The sequence below is a fragment of the Cucurbita maxima genome, unplaced genomic scaffold (genome assembly GCF_002738345.1).
Source record: "Cucurbita maxima cultivar Rimu unplaced genomic scaffold, Cmax_1.0 Cma_Scf00015, whole genome shotgun sequence".
NCBI classification, from domain to species: Eukaryota; Viridiplantae; Streptophyta; class Magnoliopsida; order Cucurbitales; family Cucurbitaceae; genus Cucurbita; species Cucurbita maxima.
In genome coordinates, this window is record NW_019272031.1 from 3,098,763 (window position 1) to 3,122,087 (window position 23,325).

Consider the following 23,325-nt stretch of genomic DNA (forward strand, 5'->3'; position numbering starts at 1 on the left):
TAAGATAAAAATTACAAAATAATTCACTCAAAAACAAACTCGACTTTAATTAATAAATTCATTATCTTATTTTTTTTAATTATAGAAAGATAAATATTGAGACGTCATCTCTCTATGCACTAAAGCTAAAATAGTTCAGTGGATCACGCTCATAATTATAAGGGCATCTCGGGAGGGAGTAGGAAACATTTTTTTCATTAGATAAATGAAAATTTCACGAGAATGAAAAATGAGATAGGTAACTATCAATGCTCGTCCCATCTTGTCTGTAGGAATCTCTAATTAACCGTGTTTGGTCTCGGACTCGGTCGCGAGAGGCGAAACAATATAGAATTAAAATAATAAATATTTAATAAGTATATATAATATCACGCCCACAGAAAGTGAAATATATATGAAAAATGAAAATCTTTTTAATTAAAAAATTAAAAGGAAAATTAAAGGGTTCCATTGATGGGCATTCCCCACCACGGCCTGCAAAGAAGGAAGCGTCTTCTCTGATTATTCATTTTCATTTCTATATTTGGGTGTTCTTCGAATCAAGGCCATAGCTTAATCTGATACGAGCTTTGTGTATAAGTTACCATTTGTTTCTCCTGCTCAATCCACGACCGATTTGAATTTTGGGAGCCCCCAGGAGAGGCAGAGTCCCGCCGGAGCATCTTCTGGGAGGGCGAGCAGCAAGCAGAGACAATGCCACGAGGTGAAGAGAGAGATGAGGGCGTAATGGCTACTGACTTCTTCTGGTCATACACCGACGAGCCTCACGCTTCGAGGAGACGTCAAATTCTTTCTCAGTACCCTCAGATCCGGGAGCTCTTCGGTCCTGACCCCTGGGCTTTCTTTAAGGTTTGGTTTCTTGTTTCTGATTTTTACTGTTTTGTGTGTTCGTGATTCTCAGAATGTAGGGAATTTTGGTTTTTTGATTTCGTGTTTAGATCTGAATTGTGACATTGCTGGACGATTCACATGTCATTGGCTGAATCTGATCTGTGTTCGTTTGTTTTTTCTCTTTGATTTTGAACCTTACATCTGCCACATCGCTGAATTTGTCATTGTTTTTGTTTTCCCAACCTCATTACTCGAAAATCTACATTTAACTTTCTGAATGCTTGTTTTTGTAGGAATCTTTCCACTTCGCTGCTAAAATTTCATCATTCTTATTGCTTAGGATCTTTTATTTTTTTGTTCGATTCCTGCATTCGATCTTTTCTTTTTGCCATCTACTGTTTATTTGCCGTGGGAGAATTAGCACCTCACCTCTTTTTACCACGAATTGGATTAGTTTTGTGATCTTAGCAGACGTTTAATTGCTTGATTCGTGTAGTCTGCAATTTAGGCTTTAAACCATTGATGAAATCTGAAAGAGAGATCGTTGAAGTTGAATTTTTAGACTAATGCTTTCTGTATTCGTCAAGAAAAGCAGATTGGTTATGATTATTTAACCAACTTCATCATCATTTTGATTCATCTGAAGAATGAGAAATTGGATGAACAACCATTTATGCTATGAACTCACAAGTGACCTTGTAGTTTTAAAGTTGAAAGTGACCGGAGTTTGGAAAGCCAATCATTAACTTGTTCTTGCAGATTGCTGTGGTTGTTCTGCTTCAGTTATGGACTGCTACGACCCTTCACAGTGCAGACTGGTTAAAGATATTGGCAGTAGCTTACTTCTTTGGCTCTTTTCTCAATCACAACCTGTTTTTAGCCATTCACGAGCTCAGTCACAACCTTGCCTTCTCAACCCCTGATCATAACCGGTGGCTTGGGATCTTTGCTAATCTTCCTATTGGAGTGCCCATGTCCATCACATTTCAAAAGTATCACCTCGAGCACCATCGCTTCCAAGGAGTGGATGGTATGGATATGGATGTTCCGAGCATGACCGAAGCTCGTCTGGTGACTAATATTGTTTTGAAAGCCATATGGGTTGTCTTCCAACTCTTCTTTTATGCTCTCCGGCCATTGTTTCTCAAACCAAAGCCCCCAGGCCACTGGGAGTTCATCAACTTCATTATTCAGATAGGTCTTGATTTCACCATGGTTTACCTTTGGAGCTGGAAGACTTTTGCTTATCTGATTCTCTCCACATTCGTTGGTGGCGGGATGCATCCGATGGCTGGTCACTTCATTTCCGAACATTACGTCTTCAATCCGAAACAGGAGACATACTCTTACTACGGTCCACTTAACCTTCTTACATGGAGTGTTGGCTACCACAATGAACACCATGATTTCCCCAGGATTCCAGGAAGCAAGCTTTACAAGGTGAAGGAGATTGCACCAGAATTCTACAATGAATTAGATTCATATAAATCATGGAGCCAGGTGATATACATGTACATTATGGACAGAACAGTGGGGCCATTTAGTAGGATGAAGAGAATGGCAAAGAAATCTGAGTAGTTGATCCGATCCTTCTCTCCCTTTTAGAATCTTTTTCCATCTGTTTTGATGGACCATTCTCTCTTCAGCTGGTTTTGCCATTGTTTTGATTATGTTCTTGGAGAGTTTTATTCATTCTCTTTAAGATTGTATAGTAGCCAGGCATGTTCCTTGTTCACTGTACTGTACTCGATTTTCAGGGCTTTTTGAGGGACCGTTTGTAAAAGGAGCCGAGCTTTAGCCAAACTAGATTCTCATAGCTTTGGTATTTTGGCAATTTACCGTTCTTACTTTGCCTACATATTTTCATCTTAATGTTTCCATAACTTTGAATTATGTTTATGTTTACCCTTTTTCATTTTCTCGATGGGTAGGGACGGAACGTCGGTGGAGAATATTTAGTTTCCACGTGATTCTAATCTCGTACTTTTTAGTCGAGTATATCACTTAATCAATTGAGTTATTGTAAGATCTCACATTAGTTGAAGCCGAAGCATTGTGAGATTTCACATCAGTTAGAAAGGGGAACGAAGTATTTTCTTATAAAGGTGTGGAAACTTCTTCCTAATGGAGGGGAGCGAAACATTCTTTACTAGGATGTAGGAAAGTTATAAGGGTGTGGAATCCTCTTCCTAATAGAGGGGAGCGAAACGTTCTTTACTAGGATGTAGAAATCTTTTCGTAGCAAAACATTCCTTAAAGAGTGTGAAAACATCTTCCTAACAGAGGAGAACGAAACATTCTTTACAAGAATGTGGAAACCTCTCCAAGCATACGAGTTTTATAATCGTGGGGCTGATGACTAACGGGCCAAAGCAGACACTATATACTAGTAGTTGGCTTTAGTTGTTAAAGTTGCGATCATGTTGGCAAATTCAATGGAGATTTTGGACAAGATAAAATTTGAAATCTTGAATTAAAATATTTTTATATGTGCCATTATAGAAATAAATTAAATGCTCGATAACTTAGTTCATGTGGACCGTTCATTTTCTTTCTTTTTTACAAAAATCTTGTGGACCATTCTTGAAAATTATCTTTTGTACCTGTCCTATTGGGCAGAAACGATAGCGACATTCATAGATGATACCAATCGTGTCATTCCAATCGATAGCGACATTCATACGAGTCCTTTTCTAATTTCAAAGACAAACATATTTTTAAACTATTATTTTAATTTCCAAAACTTGGCTTGATTTTTCCGTTCATAAATAAAAAATGATAAAAAAAATTAACAAATAATCTCACAGATAAAAGTATTATTAATAAATTTAGTTTTTAAAAACAAAAAACCAAATAATGTGATCGGTATAATTTAGTTTTAATATTTAATAAAATGACAAATTTAATCACAAACTTTAGGTTTATCTCATATATATATATTCTTTAACTTTTAATTTTGGTTTACCGAATTTCTAAAATTTAAAATTATTGATTTATAAATTTCTTCCTATTAAACATTCAAAGATGTATTAAATAAAAAATAAAAAATCCATAAATTAAACTTATAATTTTACTAGAGTTTTTTTATTCCATATATTTTTTTTTTCTTCTAACAATTTGTTTTATCCTCTGATATTTCTACTGCTTTTTTTTTTCTTTTTTCTAATTCAGACTGATTTATTTTTTAGTTCAATTAAATGAATTTTATCAATAAAATCCTATTTTCAGTAAAATTAATTTAAAAAGTTATTTTTTCATTACTTTTTTGCTAATTTTTTTATTAAAAAGTTATAAATTTGTCACTTTAATTATTAAAAAGAAAATCAATTTTGAAGATTAAAATTAGGATAATAAAATTCTATAAAGTTTAAAATTATAATGATTTAATCTGTAATTTAATATTTTTTACTAAAATTTATTTTAATTCGTTTTTAATACTACAATTTTTTTAGATAGGATAGTACGCTTTTAATTAATTATATTTTTAAAAATGATACTATTTGAATTATATATGGCGATTATTTAATTTTAAATATTTCTATTAAATAATCATTTTAGTCTCTATTTGGAAATGAATAAATATAAATGATAATGTAAATATGCTACCACACAAGTATGGCGATATGATTGGTCATAAGTATAGGTTTTACAGCGATGTGTACCTCTGTTTTGTCCAACCATGCACCATTCATTTTGGTCACGAGAAAAGTATACAAAATTAATGATGTATACTGTTTTAACTATCATGTGTTGCTATTGTTTTATTATGATAAACCCTAAACCACGATTATAGAATAGTCGTTAAAGACAATTCTTTGGTGGACAACTCTTTGCTTTGTTTGAGATTTTTTGAGGTGAAAAACGTAATACAGGGACAAGATATTTATAGTAGATATTTTTTAGACAATGCGCTCGTGACCCTATTGAGACAGTGATGATTTAATTCTTTGCAACTTGAAGACAACACCTGACTATACTAAAATACAAAAAGTTTTGTGCAAATATTCTTGCAAGTCATGGAATATAGAGAGGAGGACAAGTCAAATTTGATCAAAACTTTGCCCAATTGGGAAGGGTTGAAACAATTAAAGATGGTGCATACGGTTTATATATCAAAATATGTCAAGATACCTAAATTGACTCTATACCAGACTTCAGCTCCATTATACTTATCTCTACTAATGATTATAGATATCAAAATTTCTCTACCAAATGAGACTCTGGAAATCTTTCCGACCCCATTACATAAATACAACCACAGTTTTTTAAATGAAAGTCTACACCTAAGAGCTATTGTTTGCTTTAACTCAATATTGTCCAGTCTTTGTCTGATACGTATAGCTATCTATTTCACAATTTTTAAAATACGTCTACTATAGAAAAGTTTTCACATTTATTCATTGTTTCCGGGGAGAACCTGACCGTTTCAAGGTTCTCCACGCCAACACCTCAAAAACCCAATCCAAACTATGAGTATGGTAGCAAATTTATGAGGTTTGAACAAACAAATTAAAGTAGCAACCAAGACCAAACTTATAGAAAATACTCTTAAATTTATTGCGTTTTGAAAATCACCCAAAAAAGCCACGTAAATTCTCTCCAAAGAACAACCCGTGAATGAATTCAATTATTTCCGGTTGAGTTTTGGCCAAAAATATTTCCATGAGTTTCAGATTTTCCATTCATTTAATTTGGAATTTGGTTTAATGGTTTTCGTTCAAGATCTAGAAACTCCATATGCTTTGCTTTGATGAGTTGTGGATGTTATCCGACAGATTTCAATCCATCCCGGAAAACGGCCAGCATAGAACCGAAGGTAACAGTTCCGGCGAGAGTTCCGTCTTCTTGAATGACCCAAACGTAGCTAACTCGGTGAGCTAAAGCTTGAATCATTACTGCAACCAAAGAGTTCCATGGATGGCAAACAATCGCCTCTGATCTCCTCAATACTCTCGCTGAATATCCACCAATCTTCCAACTTCTCCCTGAACCACAACCAAATTCATCATCTGATAAAGAGCAAATCGAAGACGATGATGAGATTGGTGATGATTCTTCCTCGACAAACTCCAGAACCGCTTCTAAGTTTTTCTCTTCCAATCTTTCCTTCACTAGTTGTACTAAATCATCCGGAGGGCCGCCACAGTCTATGTACGCCATAAGCTCGCCTGCTGTGAGCGTTGCTATTGCCGCCACCAACGTTTCGTCGCAGAAGTTGAGAGTGAAGGGCGAAATTTCGCCGACTAATTTATCGTCCAAGTCAACAATGGCAACAGAGGATTGGTGAATCAGCGCTTGCGAAATTAGGGGCAGAATAGACAACGCAGAATCGTCGTAGTGGACGGTGAGAATGTTGTTTGTTTCAATTATATTGACGGAGTTAATAGGACTCGCGGCGGTAGGGCTGAAAAGTCCGATGGAATTGAGGAGATAACGAATTATGTCCTCCGGAGCCAACCAGCAATATTGTCGATCGTTATGGAGAGAGGAGATGGACTTGGAAGTTGCTGTCTCAAGGAAGTTCCTCCTCTTGCTTGCGCTCATATTGATTGGAATAACAAGGTTATGTACTCCATCGCGTATAAGATCGATCGCCTCCATTAAACTGAAAATCGAAAAAGAAGAAACGCTAACAATCCATCACAGAACAAAACCTAATTTCACAATTTACAAACAAAATCAATTACCGCTCCCAATGTAAATCAAATCAAGAATTTCAATCATTTCAAGATTCAGACCTGGCATGAGGCTCCAAATGTCTAACGAGTTCAAGTCCCTCAGGAATCAAAACAGAGATCGGAGATCGAAGCGCAATGGCCGGTTGCAACAAATTCTCTTGTCTGCAAAGAAAACAGATTATATCCACCATGCATACTTTACCAACGCAACGACAATGCAAATCCGATTCAGCCTCAGAAGAATGATCACCACAGCTCCAGACGCTGATGCAACCTTCGTCAATCCTTGTCAATACCGATAACGCGTCGGCGACGGTAGCGGAGATTGAAATCGATCGAATCGCAGGTTTTCCAAGGCATAGATCAGATATGTCGTGTGACAACAAACTTACTGCCATGCACAAGCAATTGAGATCTCAGAACAAACAAAAAGAGAGAATTGGAAGACAATCTTAGAATAAAGAGAAGAATCAATGAAGGTACAGAAATGGCGGTTCGGAGGGAGAGATAGAGAGAGAGAGAAATGATGAAATCGGGTCGGGTCGGGTTTTGAAGAGAGACGAAGGGATATTCATTATGAACAATTGATGGAATTGTTTAAATTTATAGTGCGTGATTTGTCTATCCGAGATGTGCCGCACGCGTTTTTTGTTTCTCTTTTTCGGTCCTTTTTAATTCACATAATTTCTTTATTTTTTATTTTATATAGTTTGTGTCTATTTTATTTCTAAAATTATAAAACTATCTCCAAATTTTAATTTAATTTCTTAAAAAATCTACCATATATTTAAAAAAAATTAAAACATGAACTAAAATCTTATATATTGTCACATGCATAGGATTTAAATCATGATTTAGAATCCCGAGCATAGAGATGTTACTAATAGTATTTAGAGCGAGACATAGAGGATTTGGACATAGTTTATTGATGAACCAATACAGAAATTATTGGGCCTGTGATATCCCAGTAAATGAAGATTTGGATATGGTTTGAGGATGAACCAAGACGATCAGGATTTCGAATTTGGGGCATGGAGCGTTACTGATAGTATTAGAGCGAGGCATGAAGGATTTGGATATGGTTTGAAGATGAACCAAGATAGAGATTATTGGGTATGTGATGGTTTGGAAAATGCTTATCATGATTGAAAATTACTAGCATATATTGTTCTATTTGGTCCGTTGTAGTTAGCTTCACGATCTTAAAATGTGTCTATTAGAGAGAGGTTTTCACGCCCTTAATAGAAATGCTCAATTTGCCTCTCCACTCGATGTGAGACCTCATAGTTACTGCCTATACGAATAAGGTATATTCTTCTTTATCGATAGCTTAATCATAAAAACTCTAAAACTAAAAGTGAAAAGCATTTAAGACAATAACCGTCGGAGAGATGTAGGAGAACGGCGTCGAATTAGAATTTTAAATTATGATCTAAATTATTGGCATGAGATGTTATATAAAATTACATTTTTATATTTTAATACAATATTTTTTTAGAATTTAAATCTTTTTGTAAAATATATATATATATAAATGGGTCATTACCAATTTTTTTAAGAATAATTTATCATTGTCAATAAACGACTCAAGTATTTGACTTTTTTTATGTCAAGAAATTGATATTAACGATAGTAAATAACCATCCATAAAAGAAAAATGTTTAAATTGGCATTGTGTCAGTGTCGTGAAAACGTTAACAATGTCATGTTTTTAATATTAAGAACACATTAATAACACTTTCTTAGACCACGTGTTTTTAGTATAAACATGTTTTCGTAAGATATCTTATCGTTAATAAAAGCTCGTAGGATGACAACTATTTATTGTGATAAATGTTCGGTTGATGATAATATTACATCATTAAATAAATGCATCTCGGACCATAAATGTTTAATGTGAAAAAAAAAATGATTATAATGTCATGTTTTTAAAATAAAATACTCAAATTTTAAATAATTTTAAATAAGGAAACTAATAACCAAACTTGATAAAGTTGTGAAGAATCTAAGTATGATAAGTGTTGTCTCAAAGTTTTTCCACTAACACAACAAAAAAAAGCTCAAATATCAATAACTTGTTTGGTAGCTTCATTAACGGGGTGGGTTCGTGTAAGACCTAGCTAGAAAATAATGTTCGTTTTAGATTTTTACTGTGTGACATTTAAGTAAAATGGAGTACATGAATGAACCGAGACTAAATTTGAATAGAAATGGTTTTAAGAATATGATGATTAAAGAATGCTTAAAAATTTGATAGTTACTACCTTTACCAATAAGATGTATCATTTTTATGGTTCAATTCTGTGTTTGCTTAAGAAGTATGTGGGCGAGAATAAAACATGTTTCTATGTGAGGATAGTCTTCACTTAAGAAATTTAAAATAATACGACCATATCAAAAGTGTAACGACCCATACCCAAGATTTGGATAAGGATTTGGAATCTAGATTCTTCCAGTATTTTTTTGTATCCCAAGAAAATTTCTAAGTCCTCCAACATAAAATTTATTCCAACAAACCATGCTTCTTATTATTGATCCAGGGAAAGAAAAAATGCATTTTATTGGTATAGATAGTAGTTTTCGAGTTTTGTCTTGATCATCTTATTCTCGGTATCACTCTTATTTAGATGTGGTTTTTGATTCATTCACCTCATTTACTCGAGTGTCACGAAACAATAGAAATGTTATTTTATAAAATGGGATTTGGCATTATCTTTGAGCTGAATGGATAAGATAAGTACAAAGAATAATGAATTGTGAAATAAAAACACTAAGAAACAAAGAGTTTGACCAATTCAATCAAAATGGAGGCGTCAGAATTTTGTGTAGTGGCTAAAACCAACGGTGGCAACGGCACGCGGACAAATGACAGGGAACGGTCCATTTAGATTGTAATGCCTTCCGTAATTGGTCTCCCAATGAGCTGCGTACGTGACCTTCGTCAATAGATCTGAATCACTTCAACATATATTATATAGAAATGCAACTAGTCGTCAATATTTCATGTTATCTAATTCATTGTGTTACATTTCTTGTTTACTGTCTATAATATTGCTTTTGAACTTTCTTTTAAATATTGCTTCTTCGAAAATTTCACTGACCTCGTATTTTTTAAAATTTTGTTCTTAAAACGGAGTTGAAGGCTTGAACACACATCGTCCAGCCGTAACCGTAGGCGAGTCAGCTGCCAAGAACATTGTGATTGTAACACAAGGTGGGGTGGGGACAAATAAGCCTTCCTCATACTTCAGTAACCAAAAATGACAATGATGGGATGATATAAATGCATGAGCTTAATTAAGTCAAATTAGAAATGTGCCTACAACTTCAGTAACCAAAAATGACAATTATTTGGCACAAATTTGGCACAACACGATACGGCTAAATGAAGCATGTATCCATTTCTTCATTGCAAGGAAAGGTCATTTATGTTGTTCCTCTTCCATTTCAGAAACAAAACCAAGGAGAGCTCCATGTTAAGACATAACCATTTGCTTCTATCTGACCTGAAGGAAGAATTCTTTCTACAATAATCTGTCAAAGAATCATAACAGAATTACACACGTGTCTCTATCGAGCATATGGTTGCGACAATACTCGGGCTTGATTGTTCGTTCCATGAGGCTGTTGAGTTTCAGGAATGATGCAGACTATGGGATGTTTACTTCTCAGTGTTTTAAGTAAATAATGCAGGAAGTAAACTATCTAAAGAGAGCAAATCAGCTAACCCGAGCAAAGTTGTTCATTCCAAATCGACATAAATCTGCAGTCAAACATAGATTTCCAATCAAAAGAAGACAGGCACAAAGAAAAGGTATCTGAAGGTATATCTCATTTCTTTATGGGTATGATAGTTTCAAGCAAGAGAAGGAATTTATGTGTTCCACAAAACAAAAGGTATCTCCTAAAAGAAAACTTGCAACTCAAGCACTTACTCTCACACAATACATAAAATGAAAGGATCATAACCAGAATAAAATAGAATCATTTAATGATTTTACATCTAATTAACATTTCTACCACCAACGCTACCCCTTAAACACGCTTAAATATATCTTTCATTGTCGGCTTATCAATCATTTATCGAGTTTACCTTAAGTAGTCTTTTAGTCCACACATTGGCAGTTTTCTGTGTACTAGGGAAATGAGGAATACACCACACTAGTTTCAATTTTCTCCTTTACAAAGTGTTTGTCGGATTTGATATGTTTTGTCCTAATATGTAGAACTGTATTTTGGACTATAGAGATGACTGTAACAGCCAAAGGTGGAAACCTCTCTCTAACAGACGCGTTTTAAAATCCTTGAAGGGAAGCTCAAAAGAGAAAACCCAAAGAGGACAATATCTACTAGCGGTGGACTTGAGTTGTTACAAATGGTATCAGAGCCAGACACCGGGCAATGTGCTAGTGAGAAGGCTGAGCTCCACAAGATTTTAAAACGCGTCCGTTAGGGAGAGATTTCCACACTCTTATAAGAAATGTTTTGTTCCCCTCTCTAACCGATGAAGAATCTCACACAACCAATCCCATAGGTTTGAATGAATCTATTTGCAACTAATCTTTCTTTGTATCTTTCGATATTACCATCAGCATTACACTTAATGGTAAAGAGCCATTTACACCCCACTGCTTTCTTATCTCTTGGTAAATCTACTATTCCCCAGGTACCATTATATCTTAGAGCATTCATCTCTTCAGTAGCAGCAAGTTTTCAAGTTGGAGCATCCAAGGCCTTCTTGTATATTCCTTGGGATAAATAAGTTGCATAATCAAGACGCGAAAGCTTTATAGATTTGACAAATTTTTGTACGAGATACAATTTGCAATGAGATATTTATGCAAGTTCTGGCACCTTCTCTAAGCAATTGAGATATCAATATCATATGCAATAAGCAATGTATTATCAATGGGGCTATCAAGATCATAGGCAATAGCAAGATATTATCACCAACCGAAAACTAAAGCAAACCAAATCAAAACCAAACTAGATTTGAACCAAACCAAATTGGATATTGTCAAACAAACTGGAGAAGATATTACAAGAACGACAGATCATATACCACACAAAGGACTCGACCAAAATGAGAGTTTAGGGAGTGGAAAGAGGTCTAATAGTTAAGAGAGGTCTGTCAGAAAACAATGAGCAAAACGCGTAGAGATGCGACACGTTTTGAAGAAATAATTGAAAAAAAACTGTACGACGAACCACCCATGAACATAGAGTTCCAATGGTGGCGAGAGAAGAAGATGGAGGCATGTAAACCTTATCAGAGACTGCAGATCTCGTTGGCAAAGGTGAAACTCATCGAACCTAGTGGAAGTAACAAACCCTCTACAAAGATTGACAGCAACACAACCAAGAACCAAGAACCCACTGCAAAGATCACGGACAACCATTTGACCATAAAGACCTTCGCCGACGAACAAAAAATGCATCGATCGGCAGATAGCCTCACTTAAAGTCAGCAGATAGGGTTTTGGTGGTCGTGGTGGCTAGGGGTTTTTTTTAGGGATGTTAGGAATACCCAGGGTAAAACTTCATCGATACCATCTAGATTTGAATGGAATAAAATGTTTGTATCCAAATTTTATGTTACACAGTCTTCCTATATAGGAGAAGCACTCAATGCATAAAAGAAGAGAAGGAATCATAACACGTCCAATACAGATACTAGTCAAATCGTATTCATGCTTCCTAGTTGACATAACCAATTCATTCAGTGTATTCATCGAAATTGTAAACGTGACTAGACAAGATCTTTTATTTACGTGCAAGGCAATTAAAATGCTGCTATCAATTAAAGAAGAGAATTCTAACCTCTAGATCTGCCAAAGGGTGATCATAAGCTTTCTTCTCCGTTGTGTCAAGGACTTTAATGCCGCCGATTCTCTGAACTCCAGGTTTAGTGGCAATGAGGTTCTGGTTGAACAGAGGCAGAAGTCAAATAGTGTCAATGTGATGGAGATTTAATGCTTTCTACTCTAAAAGACAACATTTTTTATGCATGTCTTTTGTATTTACGTCATCACAAAAGGAAAACAAAAACGAGTTACATGTTTTAATAAGGGCTAAAGCTTTGTGTTGTGATAAAGGACTAGGACAAAACAGCAACTTGTTCGCAATGGAAATCATTAGGCCAAATATATATACATATACATGTATATATATATATATAAAAGATCTTTTATCCTATGAATCTATAAAAGGGAGTGTGGACTGAGCGTCATCAAAACAAGGTCCAAGAAGTTCACAACGCTATAGTTTGCTTCTATGTCAGCAATTCTTGCTTTTAATGGTTAAATTCTTGACAGTACACGTGCATAGAATGCCATATTAAATGAAGAAAATGTTATTTAATAAAACGAAATCACTTGCACACTTGCAGTCTAACTCATACCACAAACATCATATAAATTTGTTATTCATACCAGGTGGAAATCTGTGGAACCATATGGCTCAACTCTTGGTATGACCTGTTGAAAGTTTCATGTTCAAAAATCAGAAACACATTTGCAAAATGGATGCATGAAGATTTAACACAAAATTATGGTTTCACCAGCCATTCAACATATCATTCTTCACCATGCCACAATATTAATGTACAAATTAATCGGTCAGTATCGGAGAAGTACAAAAGTTCCCACATATTAAACATAAATTCAACTGAAAAAGAGAATTACGTTTGTGGAAAATGGATTGATCTAAGCACACACAAAAAAAAAATCACAGCAGTTTTATTGGATAGGATAATATTTAAAGACAGGACGAATGATCATACCATTTTCTGTAGACCATTAACCATAACAACTTTTTCATCATCTGAACCATTTTGCGACATCCAAACCTCAAAAGGGCCCAATTCCCTATCAGTCTGTGTTGTGAGACGCATATGTAACTGGAGAAGCAATACATCAATCAATTCCAAAAATATTTCTCTCTGGGAAAAGAAATGGTAAGATGTATATAATCCTTAAGAAATTAAAAGGCAAAATTAAAGATGGGATAGTTGGTCGGAATTAATTTCAAGTTCTGCTGCTGAAGAATGACATTAATTTTAATTTTATCAAACGTTTTAGCTGAAATTTTCAGAAAAACACAAGAACATAAGAGAAATTACCGTAAATGGCCTCTCCAATCTGATAACATCTGGCATCTCAACAACATGCAATTCAAGCTCCTTGCGAGAAATGGGCTGTAAAACAATATAAATGGCCAATGAGACGACTATCGGCTAATAAATCTACCAATAATGCATAATGCATCAAGTGCCTAAAGTTTAAGGTGATGGGTTAATTTTGAATTTAATTTCTTAACAATCCTCCTCACTTGTGAGCTTATAAATTATCACAAGGCCAACAAGTGAGTGATTATCAACATTAACGGGAGAGGAAATGACAAGGGATTTGAACACACGGCTTCATCCTGCTCTAGATTTGATACCATGTTAATGCACCACTAAACTCAAAAGCATAAGCTAATGGATTATGATAAATATACTCTTTTATCGATACTTCATCATGATTCAGAGCAACTGCTAGAGTCTGTTTCAACCTTTTATTTAATAAATGCATCCATTTCAAAGTCATGGTTTGTTGCAGACATTAGCTCAATCCAAATAGCAAATGTCATCAAACAAATTATAATTAATTTAATAAGCCATTTGCAGTTTCACAATCTAATTTAGTTTGTAAATGTTAAATTATCATCAAACCCAAAAACTTAAACTCGATTACAGAGAACTTAACAATCTATAGCATTTACAAAAGTAACAATCCCTAAACCCTAAACCCTTAACTTCTTTAACTCAAGGTAAAAAGTAACAATCTATAGCATTTACAAAATATATCATGCACGCGCACTAACTTTTATAACATGTAGTTAACAGATGATGTCAATATCAATTTTTTGTGCATTAAAAGTTCAAAATGTCCAATATTTTTTCTTCCCTGAAAAAAATAGTGGTCACCCTACACATTAATTATGTTCCCAACATGATTTTAACAAGATTCGTAAACGAATCATCTATGCACTCATGAACCATTTCCCAGGTCTCATCTGAGGCATTTGACAAGAACCACAGGGTAATAAAAGTGTAAAGATCAAAGCAAGGTTCTACAGATAAAAATTCCTGACATCATGTGTAGTATAATTTCAGATAATGCAAAAGAAATGAATCTTCTCACAATTGGAAATCGTTTCCACAACTTACAGAGAGGATTCCAGGATTTTAACAGTCTAAAACTTGACATTCCCTATGCAATCTAAAATGAAGTACCATTGAGAAGGAAATATTTCTAACAGTCGTCAGCTACATAAAAGTATTATTCTCCTTAAATCATTTCAAATTCCAATCTTTCAGCTGAAAAATGTTCGAATGTTCATTTTCATTCATGCAGTCATCAACTGATAAAGTCAATATAAGTCTTCTGCTAAGCATACAAAAGGTAGCTTACCAAAAAATAAACAAATCAACAAAAGTTCCATATGATTGAATTTCTTTTTAAGTTATTCTATGATACTAAGACACTCACAGAACCCAAAATCTGTTGTGTTTGTAGCCGTCCAGGTTCTCCCATATTTGTACGCCATGTTATCTGAAATTTACCGAGAATATTACTTCCCTCAACTTTCAGCGGAGGACCAAGTGTCGACAATTTCAATTGATAAAGAAACTTATGGATTCCTCCACCCAATCTGACCAACACGGGAGGCTTGAATATCTCTCTGCAGCATAAAAATAACATCTTCTCAACTGTGAGGGAAAAATGAATAGGAAAAATACTTTACCATGAAACGATAAATTCTTTGGGATGAATTAGCACGATAATCAATCATTTAATATCAGTGATTTGACAAGTGGTCACTACCTTGTTGTAGATTTATGTTCAGAGTAATGTTTGTCAGCATTTATTATCTCTGCATTCCAGTTCGGTGAAGGCTCAAAATCAACTTGGTCCATAAATAAATTTGATTTTGTATGATTTTCAATGCAAGCTTCTAAGAACGTACTATCCTGAGATAGAAAGAAAACTCTCATACAATAGCTTTCAGGAAGTGCTATCTTAATGAAATTTTCGAGCAAAGGAAAACTGGAAATCAAAAAGTACGGTGGCAATATTAACCACCATTAGTATTTCATGCAACCAAGATCTAGAATCCATCATAACTACGAAGTCATAGCTTAGAAAACTAATACTATGAGAAGGAGCTGAGAGTACTGCACAATATCAACACAAGACATCCTACAAAAAGTTAACAAATGATATGAAATATATGCAAGCAATTCCTCCTCACTTGACTAATCATATAACTTCAATAAAATTATAAAAGAAAGAGAGTTTCAGAGGAAGAAGAAGGAGAGTTTTCAGAGTACCAAGATAAAAAGGATTATTTTAGAATGTAAAATCTTTTGCTATAATCAAATTCAAAGATATACTATGATATATAAAAGCAATATACATACTTCAACTCCAAACTTATGAGACATTTTCCAAACTTACGTCGACAGCTTTTAGTCAGCAAAACATACCTTCACAACACGGACCTGCAAATGAAGCAATTTAAAGAATATCAGGTATCAGATATAAACCCAGAACTAAGCAACACGGACTGTTGATGATTGTATGCTTCAACAAGCATATTACCTTTGTTCTAACCGAAAGTGGATTTGCAACCATGAACTTGAAAAACTGTGGAAGATATTTACGCTCACCATCACCATCATTGTACAATGCAGTGCACACTAGCCTACAATAACAGAATGAAGCATCACTTATAAGTACTTAATCAACAAAGAGACTGTCACTTCACAGGAGTTCCCAACATTTAATATGAAGCTTACGTGTGAGCTCCAAGTTCCTTCACATCGTGTTCAACAATGAAATCGTAACGACCCCCAGCACGTATAGTTTCAACAGGGGATTTCGATGAATCCAAAAGAAGAATTCTCTGCCTTTCCGTTTGAATTTCTGCCTGTACAGAAAGCTCTAAATTATGTTAGGAATCACGGACTTGATATTGTTCATTTTGAGCATAAGCTCTCATGGCTTTGCTTTTGGTTTTCCCAAAAGGCCTCATACCATGGAAATGTATTCCTTACTTATAAACTCAGGATCATTCCCTAAATTATCCAACGTGGACTCCCTCCCAACCATCCTCAACAAATTAAACCCAAATCCCCAAACGTTGAAGGAAAAACACTTTAAATCGATGTAAGGGAAACCAACCTTGATTATAACATCCCTAACTTCAAAATTGGAGCTATTATTCACACTAATATAGCTACAGAAAGTCTCGCCCAAATAAATCGCCCTGGAAGGCAGTCAACATTTAAGCGAACAAAGGAAAGATAAAAATAGATCAATTAATCCACAAAAAGGAAAGAAGAGAGAGAAACCCGAAAGCTTGAGGGAGTACGAGGAGGCCAGTGAGGCCCGTAGCATCAGAGCTGTCGTGAAGAAGAAATCTGGAAGTGTAGCTGAGATCAGAGTGGGAATTGTTGGAAAACTGGGCTTGAAGGAGACGAGGGAGTTGGGAAGCGGCCACCGGATCGTCTAAAATGTCCTCGCCGGCGAATAAATCGGCCGGATCGAGGAGGAGAGGAGGGTCGACTTGAAATGAAGGCCTACAAAGTCGCATAACCCTGAAGGCCAGTGAGTGCGATCCCTGAGCACCGCTCATCTTCCTCTTTCTCTGTTCAACACAGAATCACACAGAGAAACACGAAGCAGCTGAAGTTGAAAGAAAGCCCCGCGAAAAAACTCGGGTATGAAGCTATGACTAATCGAACCAGGACGACATGTCGGTCCTATATAATATTTAAATTAAAAAATATATTAAAATTTAAATATGAAATATATTAATTTATTTTATATTCAAAAATAAAAACTTTAAAACAACTAAATTTTTAAAAGAATAATAAACCGGTAATTTTGGAGAACGGAGGAGAACGAGATAGGTGTGTGGAGATGGATTTTCCCATCCGTGCTCGTGGACGTCTCTATCCGTAGTCTTTACTTAAAATAGGTTTAATAAAACTCGAGGCATATATGGTTGACCAAAATATCATAAATTACTCGTTAGTAGTGAGTTTATAGCATGGAAAATGAAGTACACTAGGTCGTGTATACCTAGTTAGTTCAAGTCTAAAATTTGGTTAAGTTTCCACAGCACTGAAAGATATTGCTCGTATTGTTCTTTCATTGCATGGCAATAGTGATTTTATAGCCCTAGAGATGGAGCACGTTGGGTCGTGTTTACCTAAGTGAAGGCTAGAGCACACCGTTAAACTAGCTCGATTCTAAATTCTAGTTGAGTTTCCACAAATTTAAAAGAGCTTATACCCTACACTATAGTTGTTTTCCTTTTAGTCATTCTTGTGTTGATGTCAATCTACATTCTCAATGTGGATTTGTCTATTGGGTGCACACTTCGATGGTCTGGCTCGATTGAGTCGAGCTTAATTTGGATAAATGGTCGAACCTTTCAACTAAATATAAAATTGTATGTGTTTATAAGCTTTAACCTCACCACTTGCCTATTATGGAACATTTTTTAGGGCGGAAAATGGTCAAAAGCCCCTACAATTCTCCAAAACGACAACCTATTTGAGAAAAAAATTTAGAATCCAAAAGCACATGGATGCGTTTAATGGCGAGAGCCGCCGTTTCACTTTCTTTGTCATCAATATTTAATGCAATATCAAAACTTAATAAATAGCAATCTGTAAACTTCCTTAGTATGTTAATTCATCCAATGATAATATAGGGCAGAGTATGGAGATGTCCAAAGGCTCGAATTCTTCGTTTTTAGGGAGTTTAGAGATGTTCAAAAGGCTCGTGTTTCCTGCATTTTGGACTAAGTTGAGATGGGTTTAGAGATGTCCAAAGAGCTTGCTTTCTGTGCTTTAGGGCCACGTTGAGGTGAGTTTAGAAGATATCCAAGGGACTCACATTCCCCACTTTTAGGGTTGGGTTGGAATGGGTTTTGAGATGTCCATAGGACTTGCATTCCTCGCTTTTAGGGTTGGATTGGGATGGGTTTTGGAGATGTCCAAGGGGCTCAAGTTCCCCAGGCCGGTTGAGATGAGTTTAGGAGATATCTAAGGGACTCACGTTCCCCACTTTTAGAGCCAGGTTGGAATGAATTTAGGAGATGTTCAAGAGACTCGCGTTCCTCACTTTTCGTCTTTGTCCCTATTTCTTTCTCATTTTTTACAAAATTTTTAATTTATTTATGGGAATTTTGGGATATCAAATTCTTTTGTTGATTTTTTTTCTTCCATTATATATATATATATATATATATATATATATATATATATATATATATATATCTCATAAGAATCAACTTTATTTATAAAAACTTAAATTTCTAATTTTTAAAAAATATATAATAAGTTAGTTTGAGGTATAATGTTGCTTAATTCATTATATAGTATTTATATGTATATAAAACTAATAAAACAATGTTCCTAAATTATTTTTAAATTGAATAATATTATCCTAAAAAGAACATAGTTGAAAAAATATATATATTAAAAATTTAGACATAAATGTTTTCGACCAATCATATTATAAACACTACAATAATTAGTGTTTTATTTATTAAATGATATTCGAATTAATTTACCATCAATATTTTGAATACCATTTATTTGATTTATTAATTTCTATTTTCAAATAATCCTAATATGCAAATAATAATAATAATAATAATAATGGTCAAATTTAATAATTTATTTATACCAATTTGAATGATAATAAATTAGTAAAGTCCGTGGATTTTATTGTATAATTCAAATCAATTTTCCACCTGGAAAATATCTCAAAAATAATTTGAACATTGAAAAATAAAATTTTCAAATCCACATTGTCAAACTTAATTGGCATTTCATCCAAATAAAATTAAAAAAAAAAAATCATTCAATGTATTTTATTGTAATTTTAAATATTTAAACTCTATTATGATAATTTATCGGAAGATTGGCTAAGACGGGTTCGTGAATGAGCCGAGACCACATCCATATAAGAGCGTCCTGAAAGTAGAATGGTTAAAAATGCTTAAAAGAATTGCTCAATTATAAAAACTTTATAGTTAAATGTGTTTTACTGTGCTCGGTTAATATTTGAATTTTATGAGTGTTATTAATGTAACCTATACGGCTAAATAATTTTTTTTTAAATAATAATAAAAAAAATCAACAAACCAACATGACCATTAAATCGGGTTGGGTTGTGTTGTGAACTCTGTTCGAATTACGTCACCAACTCAATCAATTCGAAATTTCGAATTGGTCCAAAAATAATTTTCAAATCAATCTATGTACACCCTTAAATCTAATTAAGACCCTTGACACCCGGTTGAGATTTGTGACGTCAAAAATCTTTAATTTTATAATAACTATTAATAATTTCGTACGTTCTTTTTAATATTTTTTTTATTTCAACCTAGAGGAGTGGGAAATGATTTATTGGCCTTCAATATAATATGATTATGTTATAATTGACTTTTAAGAAATGAAATATAATGTTATGATTAATGTAATTGTAATTGTAATGATATGAATATAATAAGTATTAACAAAATAATTTAGCTTTTTTTTTTCTTTTTCTCGAAGCGTCGTGGCTATAATAGTTCATGCCGATGATTCGGAATCCGAATTCAGCATATCTAATGGTCACAACATTCTCTTATGTTGTTACCTACTTCTCGTTTCTAAGAGTGAAAACTATCACTATATGTCAATACTAGTTATTACAACATGTTTTGTCCTCACTCACATGTATGAGAGGAAAATTTTCAAGAGATCACCCGATGTAGAATTGCTCTCAAGTAAAATACGCTTAACCATTCTGCTCTTATGATTGAGCTACTGAAAAGGAAAATGTAATTTTTTCCCGACTCATTCCTCTCTTTACTCCTCAATCTCCCGACCATCCTTCCACTAATTTGGAGAATAAGAAGAAAAAGGACCAAGAAGAAAGAACAAAAAGGAAACAAGCCATGAGACTCGAACTAAAGTAATTGCAATCATATATGTTCTTATAGCTCTTATGTTAGATTCATCATTTATGAAATATTTTTATGAACTTATTTTCGCATGTATTAGATATATCATTACATGTAGTGGCGTTTAGATTTACTATCATAATCTAAAAAAGAAATAAAACCATCTTTGTGGGTCGGGTAGAGAATTATGGGGCCAATGAGAAAGGAGCCTGATTTTCCAGCAATGACCGGTCAAGGTCAATCAAAATGGAGGAAAACATATAATTCTCAACATAGAAAGGATTTTAACAAGTCTTGGCCACAAATGAACATCGATTCATCGCCAACTTAATATTTAACATGTTTCTTAAATGGTCAACAAAGGGCATCTCTCGATGTCTCTTTGCACACCAAACTGAAAAAATCGAACCACTGGACCACCAAATTATTCCATTGAATGAAGCTCGCTTCCCTCCAATGAAGCTAGTTTTGGGGTAACTCTAGGTCTCGAGAAATTATAGATTAAAAGAAAAAAAAAAGTCAATGCTTAAAATTCAAACTATTTGTCTAACAATAATCTAACGTTCATATTATTATTTTTAAAATAATAATAATAATAATAACCAATAAAGACACCCATATCTCTACTCCTTGACTTTTCTTCCCCACGTTGTTTGGCTCTTATTATAATATTGACTCAAATTACTAACCCACCATATATTTTTCTTTCCCCTAAATAAATTATTTATTTTTTATTTATCAAAATTATACTATAAACTCATAAATAAAAATATATATATTTTAAAAAGTTACAATATAGTTTATCAAAGACGTGTTAAATACTAAATATAATTAACCTATATTATATTACTATAAATTATTTTTCCATGGTATACCCGACATCATCATTATTAATTGAATTATTTTTGTGATATTTTACGATTGTATGACTGACGACGATATGTAATGGGTCAAAGTGGACAATATCTGTTAGTGTTGGACTTGAACTATTACAAATGGTATCTAGAGCCAAATGTCGGGTAGTGTGCTAGTGAGTATGGTGCCCCCAAATGAGCTAAGGGAGTAGATTGTGAGATCACACATTGATTGTAGAAGAGAACGAAATATTGTTTTAAAACCATGAGGTTAATAGCGATAAGTAACAGATCAAAGCGGACAATATCTACTATTGGTAAGTGGGTCAAAGCAGACAATACCGGCTATGCATGGGCTTCGAGTTGCATTTTTATATATATATATATATATATATATATATATAAACAATAAAATGAAAATGTATGGTAGATATTTTTTTAAAAAATTATAATAAATAAAAATGAAGAAAATAATTGGATTGAAAGATGGTTTGAAAATGTGGTGTATTATTTATTTAGTGAGGGTAAAAGAAAAAAACTAATAAATCCATATACTTCAACTATATATATAAATAAATAAATAAATAGTTTCTAAAAAATTAAAATTTAATGCTACAATATACTATTTAATAATTAAAAAAATATAATTTAAATATTATAATTAGAGCTCAAAATTAACTAATTTATTATTTTTAATATAATAAAAAAGAAATTATATTTATGCTAGAGACAGACAGAATATAAAATTAGATAGAGATGGGAACATGGTCGTATAATTTGGTCCCGACCTCATTTATCTAAGGTAAAAAATGTTCCTCATTGTCTCACACATTCTTTGTAAATAGGAACTTTTTTCTATTTGGGACGGGTGTCGGAATAAAATAGACATAAATTAGAAATGAGTATTTATAACTTTTTCTAACAAACAAATTTTAATTTCACATAAATAATAATAATAATAATAATAATAATAATAATAATAATAATAATAATAATAATAATAATAATAATAAGTGTTATTTATGTTTGGAAAATTAAATCTAAATAAAATATATTTAATAAAAATTACAATAAAAATAATTGGATTGCATCACCTTTTCGACCAAAAAACCCTCTCAATACGCAAGAAACAAGAGAGACACGACAAAATGAAGTGAAAAAATAAAAAAAAAACTAATATTGAATTTTTTTTAACGGAAATATTGAATTTTTAGGTAGAAAGTTTGAATTTTCGCCGGAATTAAAAATATAATTAAAATAAATGGATAGCAAAATAGAATAAAATAAAATGAATACCTAATTTTTATATCTTTGACAAATTTTTTTAAGACCAGTTAATATGAAAATCTTTTATTTAGTTATTTATATGAATTATGTATTTTTAATAAAATTTAAAATTACAAGACCAAAATAGTATATATATATTATTTATTTTAAAAAAAATCTAGAAGTATTTTAGAGTTAAGTTTTGAATTCAAACTTTTATTTAAGAATTTTATTTCTTGAAAAGTCAAAAAATATCATATTTAAAATATATATATAAAATATAACATTAACATCTTTAACTTTTATTAAAAGAATTATTTTTTTTTATTATTAATATATGAAAAAAATTAGACTTAATAGATTATTTTTAAATCTTTTAATATTATTTTTGAAAGTTATGAATATTTTTTAAATGTTTTTAAAGATATTAATAAAAAACATATTTTTGGAAAATTTTCAAAGTTTTAAATAATATTTTTGAAACACTCACAAAAATTTGAAAGTATTTTTGAATTAAAGTATTAACGGTATTTTTATTTTTATTTTTAAAATTTAAAGGTGTTTTTTTGTGAGATTTTAAAAATAAATTTTTATTAATTAAATTTTATTTATTCCCCAACAGTGAGATTTTGTTGTTTAGTTTACTGTTAAAGCCATCACTTTCGCTAAGAGGGGGAAAGGCG

General features: G+C 33.0%; 3 protein-coding genes across 3 annotated transcripts; 1 reads left to right on the plus strand and 2 right to left on the minus strand.

Moving 5' to 3' along the window:
* The first annotated feature begins 437 nt into the window (after positions 1 to 437).
* Positions 438 to 2,689, plus strand: LOC111490149 (sphingolipid delta(4)-desaturase DES1-like). The gene is made up of 2 exons (XM_023138656.1): positions 438 to 849; positions 1,591 to 2,689. The coding sequence occupies exons 1-2, from the start codon at positions 694 to 696 to the stop codon at positions 2,407 to 2,409; spliced, it is 975 nt and encodes a 324-aa protein (XP_022994424.1). The 5' UTR covers positions 438 to 693; the 3' UTR covers positions 2,410 to 2,689.
* Positions 2,690 to 5,364: 2,675 nt separating this feature from the next.
* Positions 5,365 to 7,087, minus strand: LOC111490134 (CBS domain-containing protein CBSX5-like). Its single transcript, XM_023138639.1, has 2 exons — positions 6,570 to 7,087; positions 5,365 to 6,436 (listed from the first exon to the last, which is right to left on the minus strand). Exons 1-2 carry the CDS (start codon positions 6,905 to 6,907, stop codon positions 5,596 to 5,598), a joined length of 1,179 nt encoding a protein of 392 aa, XP_022994407.1. The 5' UTR covers positions 6,908 to 7,087; the 3' UTR covers positions 5,365 to 5,595.
* Positions 7,088 to 9,806: 2,719 nt separating this feature from the next.
* Positions 9,807 to 17,287, minus strand: LOC111490127 (trafficking protein particle complex subunit 13-like). Its single transcript, XM_023138631.1, has 12 exons — positions 16,909 to 17,287; positions 16,739 to 16,823; positions 16,354 to 16,484; positions 16,157 to 16,259; positions 16,042 to 16,056; positions 15,380 to 15,525; positions 15,044 to 15,236; positions 13,630 to 13,704; positions 13,291 to 13,407; positions 12,941 to 12,985; positions 12,330 to 12,431; positions 9,807 to 10,272 (listed from the first exon to the last, which is right to left on the minus strand). The coding sequence occupies exons 1-12, from the start codon at positions 17,190 to 17,192 to the stop codon at positions 10,252 to 10,254; spliced, it is 1,317 nt and encodes a 438-aa protein (XP_022994399.1). The 5' UTR covers positions 17,193 to 17,287; the 3' UTR covers positions 9,807 to 10,251.
* Positions 17,288 to 23,325: the final 6,038 nt, after the last annotated feature.

Excerpts from the sequence above, each read along its gene's own strand:
- LOC111490134 (XM_023138639.1), bottom strand. The coding sequence starts at position 6,907 with ATGGCAGTAAGTTTGTTGTCACACGACATATCTGATCTATGCCTTGGA. Across the intron at positions 6,437-6,569 it reads CATTTGGAGCCTCATGCCAG|TTTAATGGAGGCGATCGATC; the intron begins GTCTGAATCTTG and ends TTCGATTTTCAG.
- LOC111490149 (XM_023138656.1), top strand. The coding sequence starts at position 694 with ATGCCACGAGGTGAAGAGAGAGATGAGGGCGTAATGGCTACTGACTTC. Across the intron at positions 850-1,590 it reads ACCCCTGGGCTTTCTTTAAG|ATTGCTGTGGTTGTTCTGCT; the intron begins GTTTGGTTTCTT and ends TTGTTCTTGCAG.
- LOC111490127 (XM_023138631.1), bottom strand. The coding sequence starts at position 17,192 with ATGAGCGGTGCTCAGGGATCGCACTCACTGGCCTTCAGGGTTATGCGA. Across the intron at positions 16,485-16,738 it reads TTAGGGATGTTATAATCAAG|GCAGAAATTCAAACGGAAAG; the intron begins GTTGGTTTCCCT and ends CTTTCTGTACAG. Across the intron at positions 13,408-13,629 it reads GATTGGAGAGGCCATTTACG|TTACATATGCGTCTCACAAC; the intron begins GTAATTTCTCTT and ends TTGCTTCTCCAG.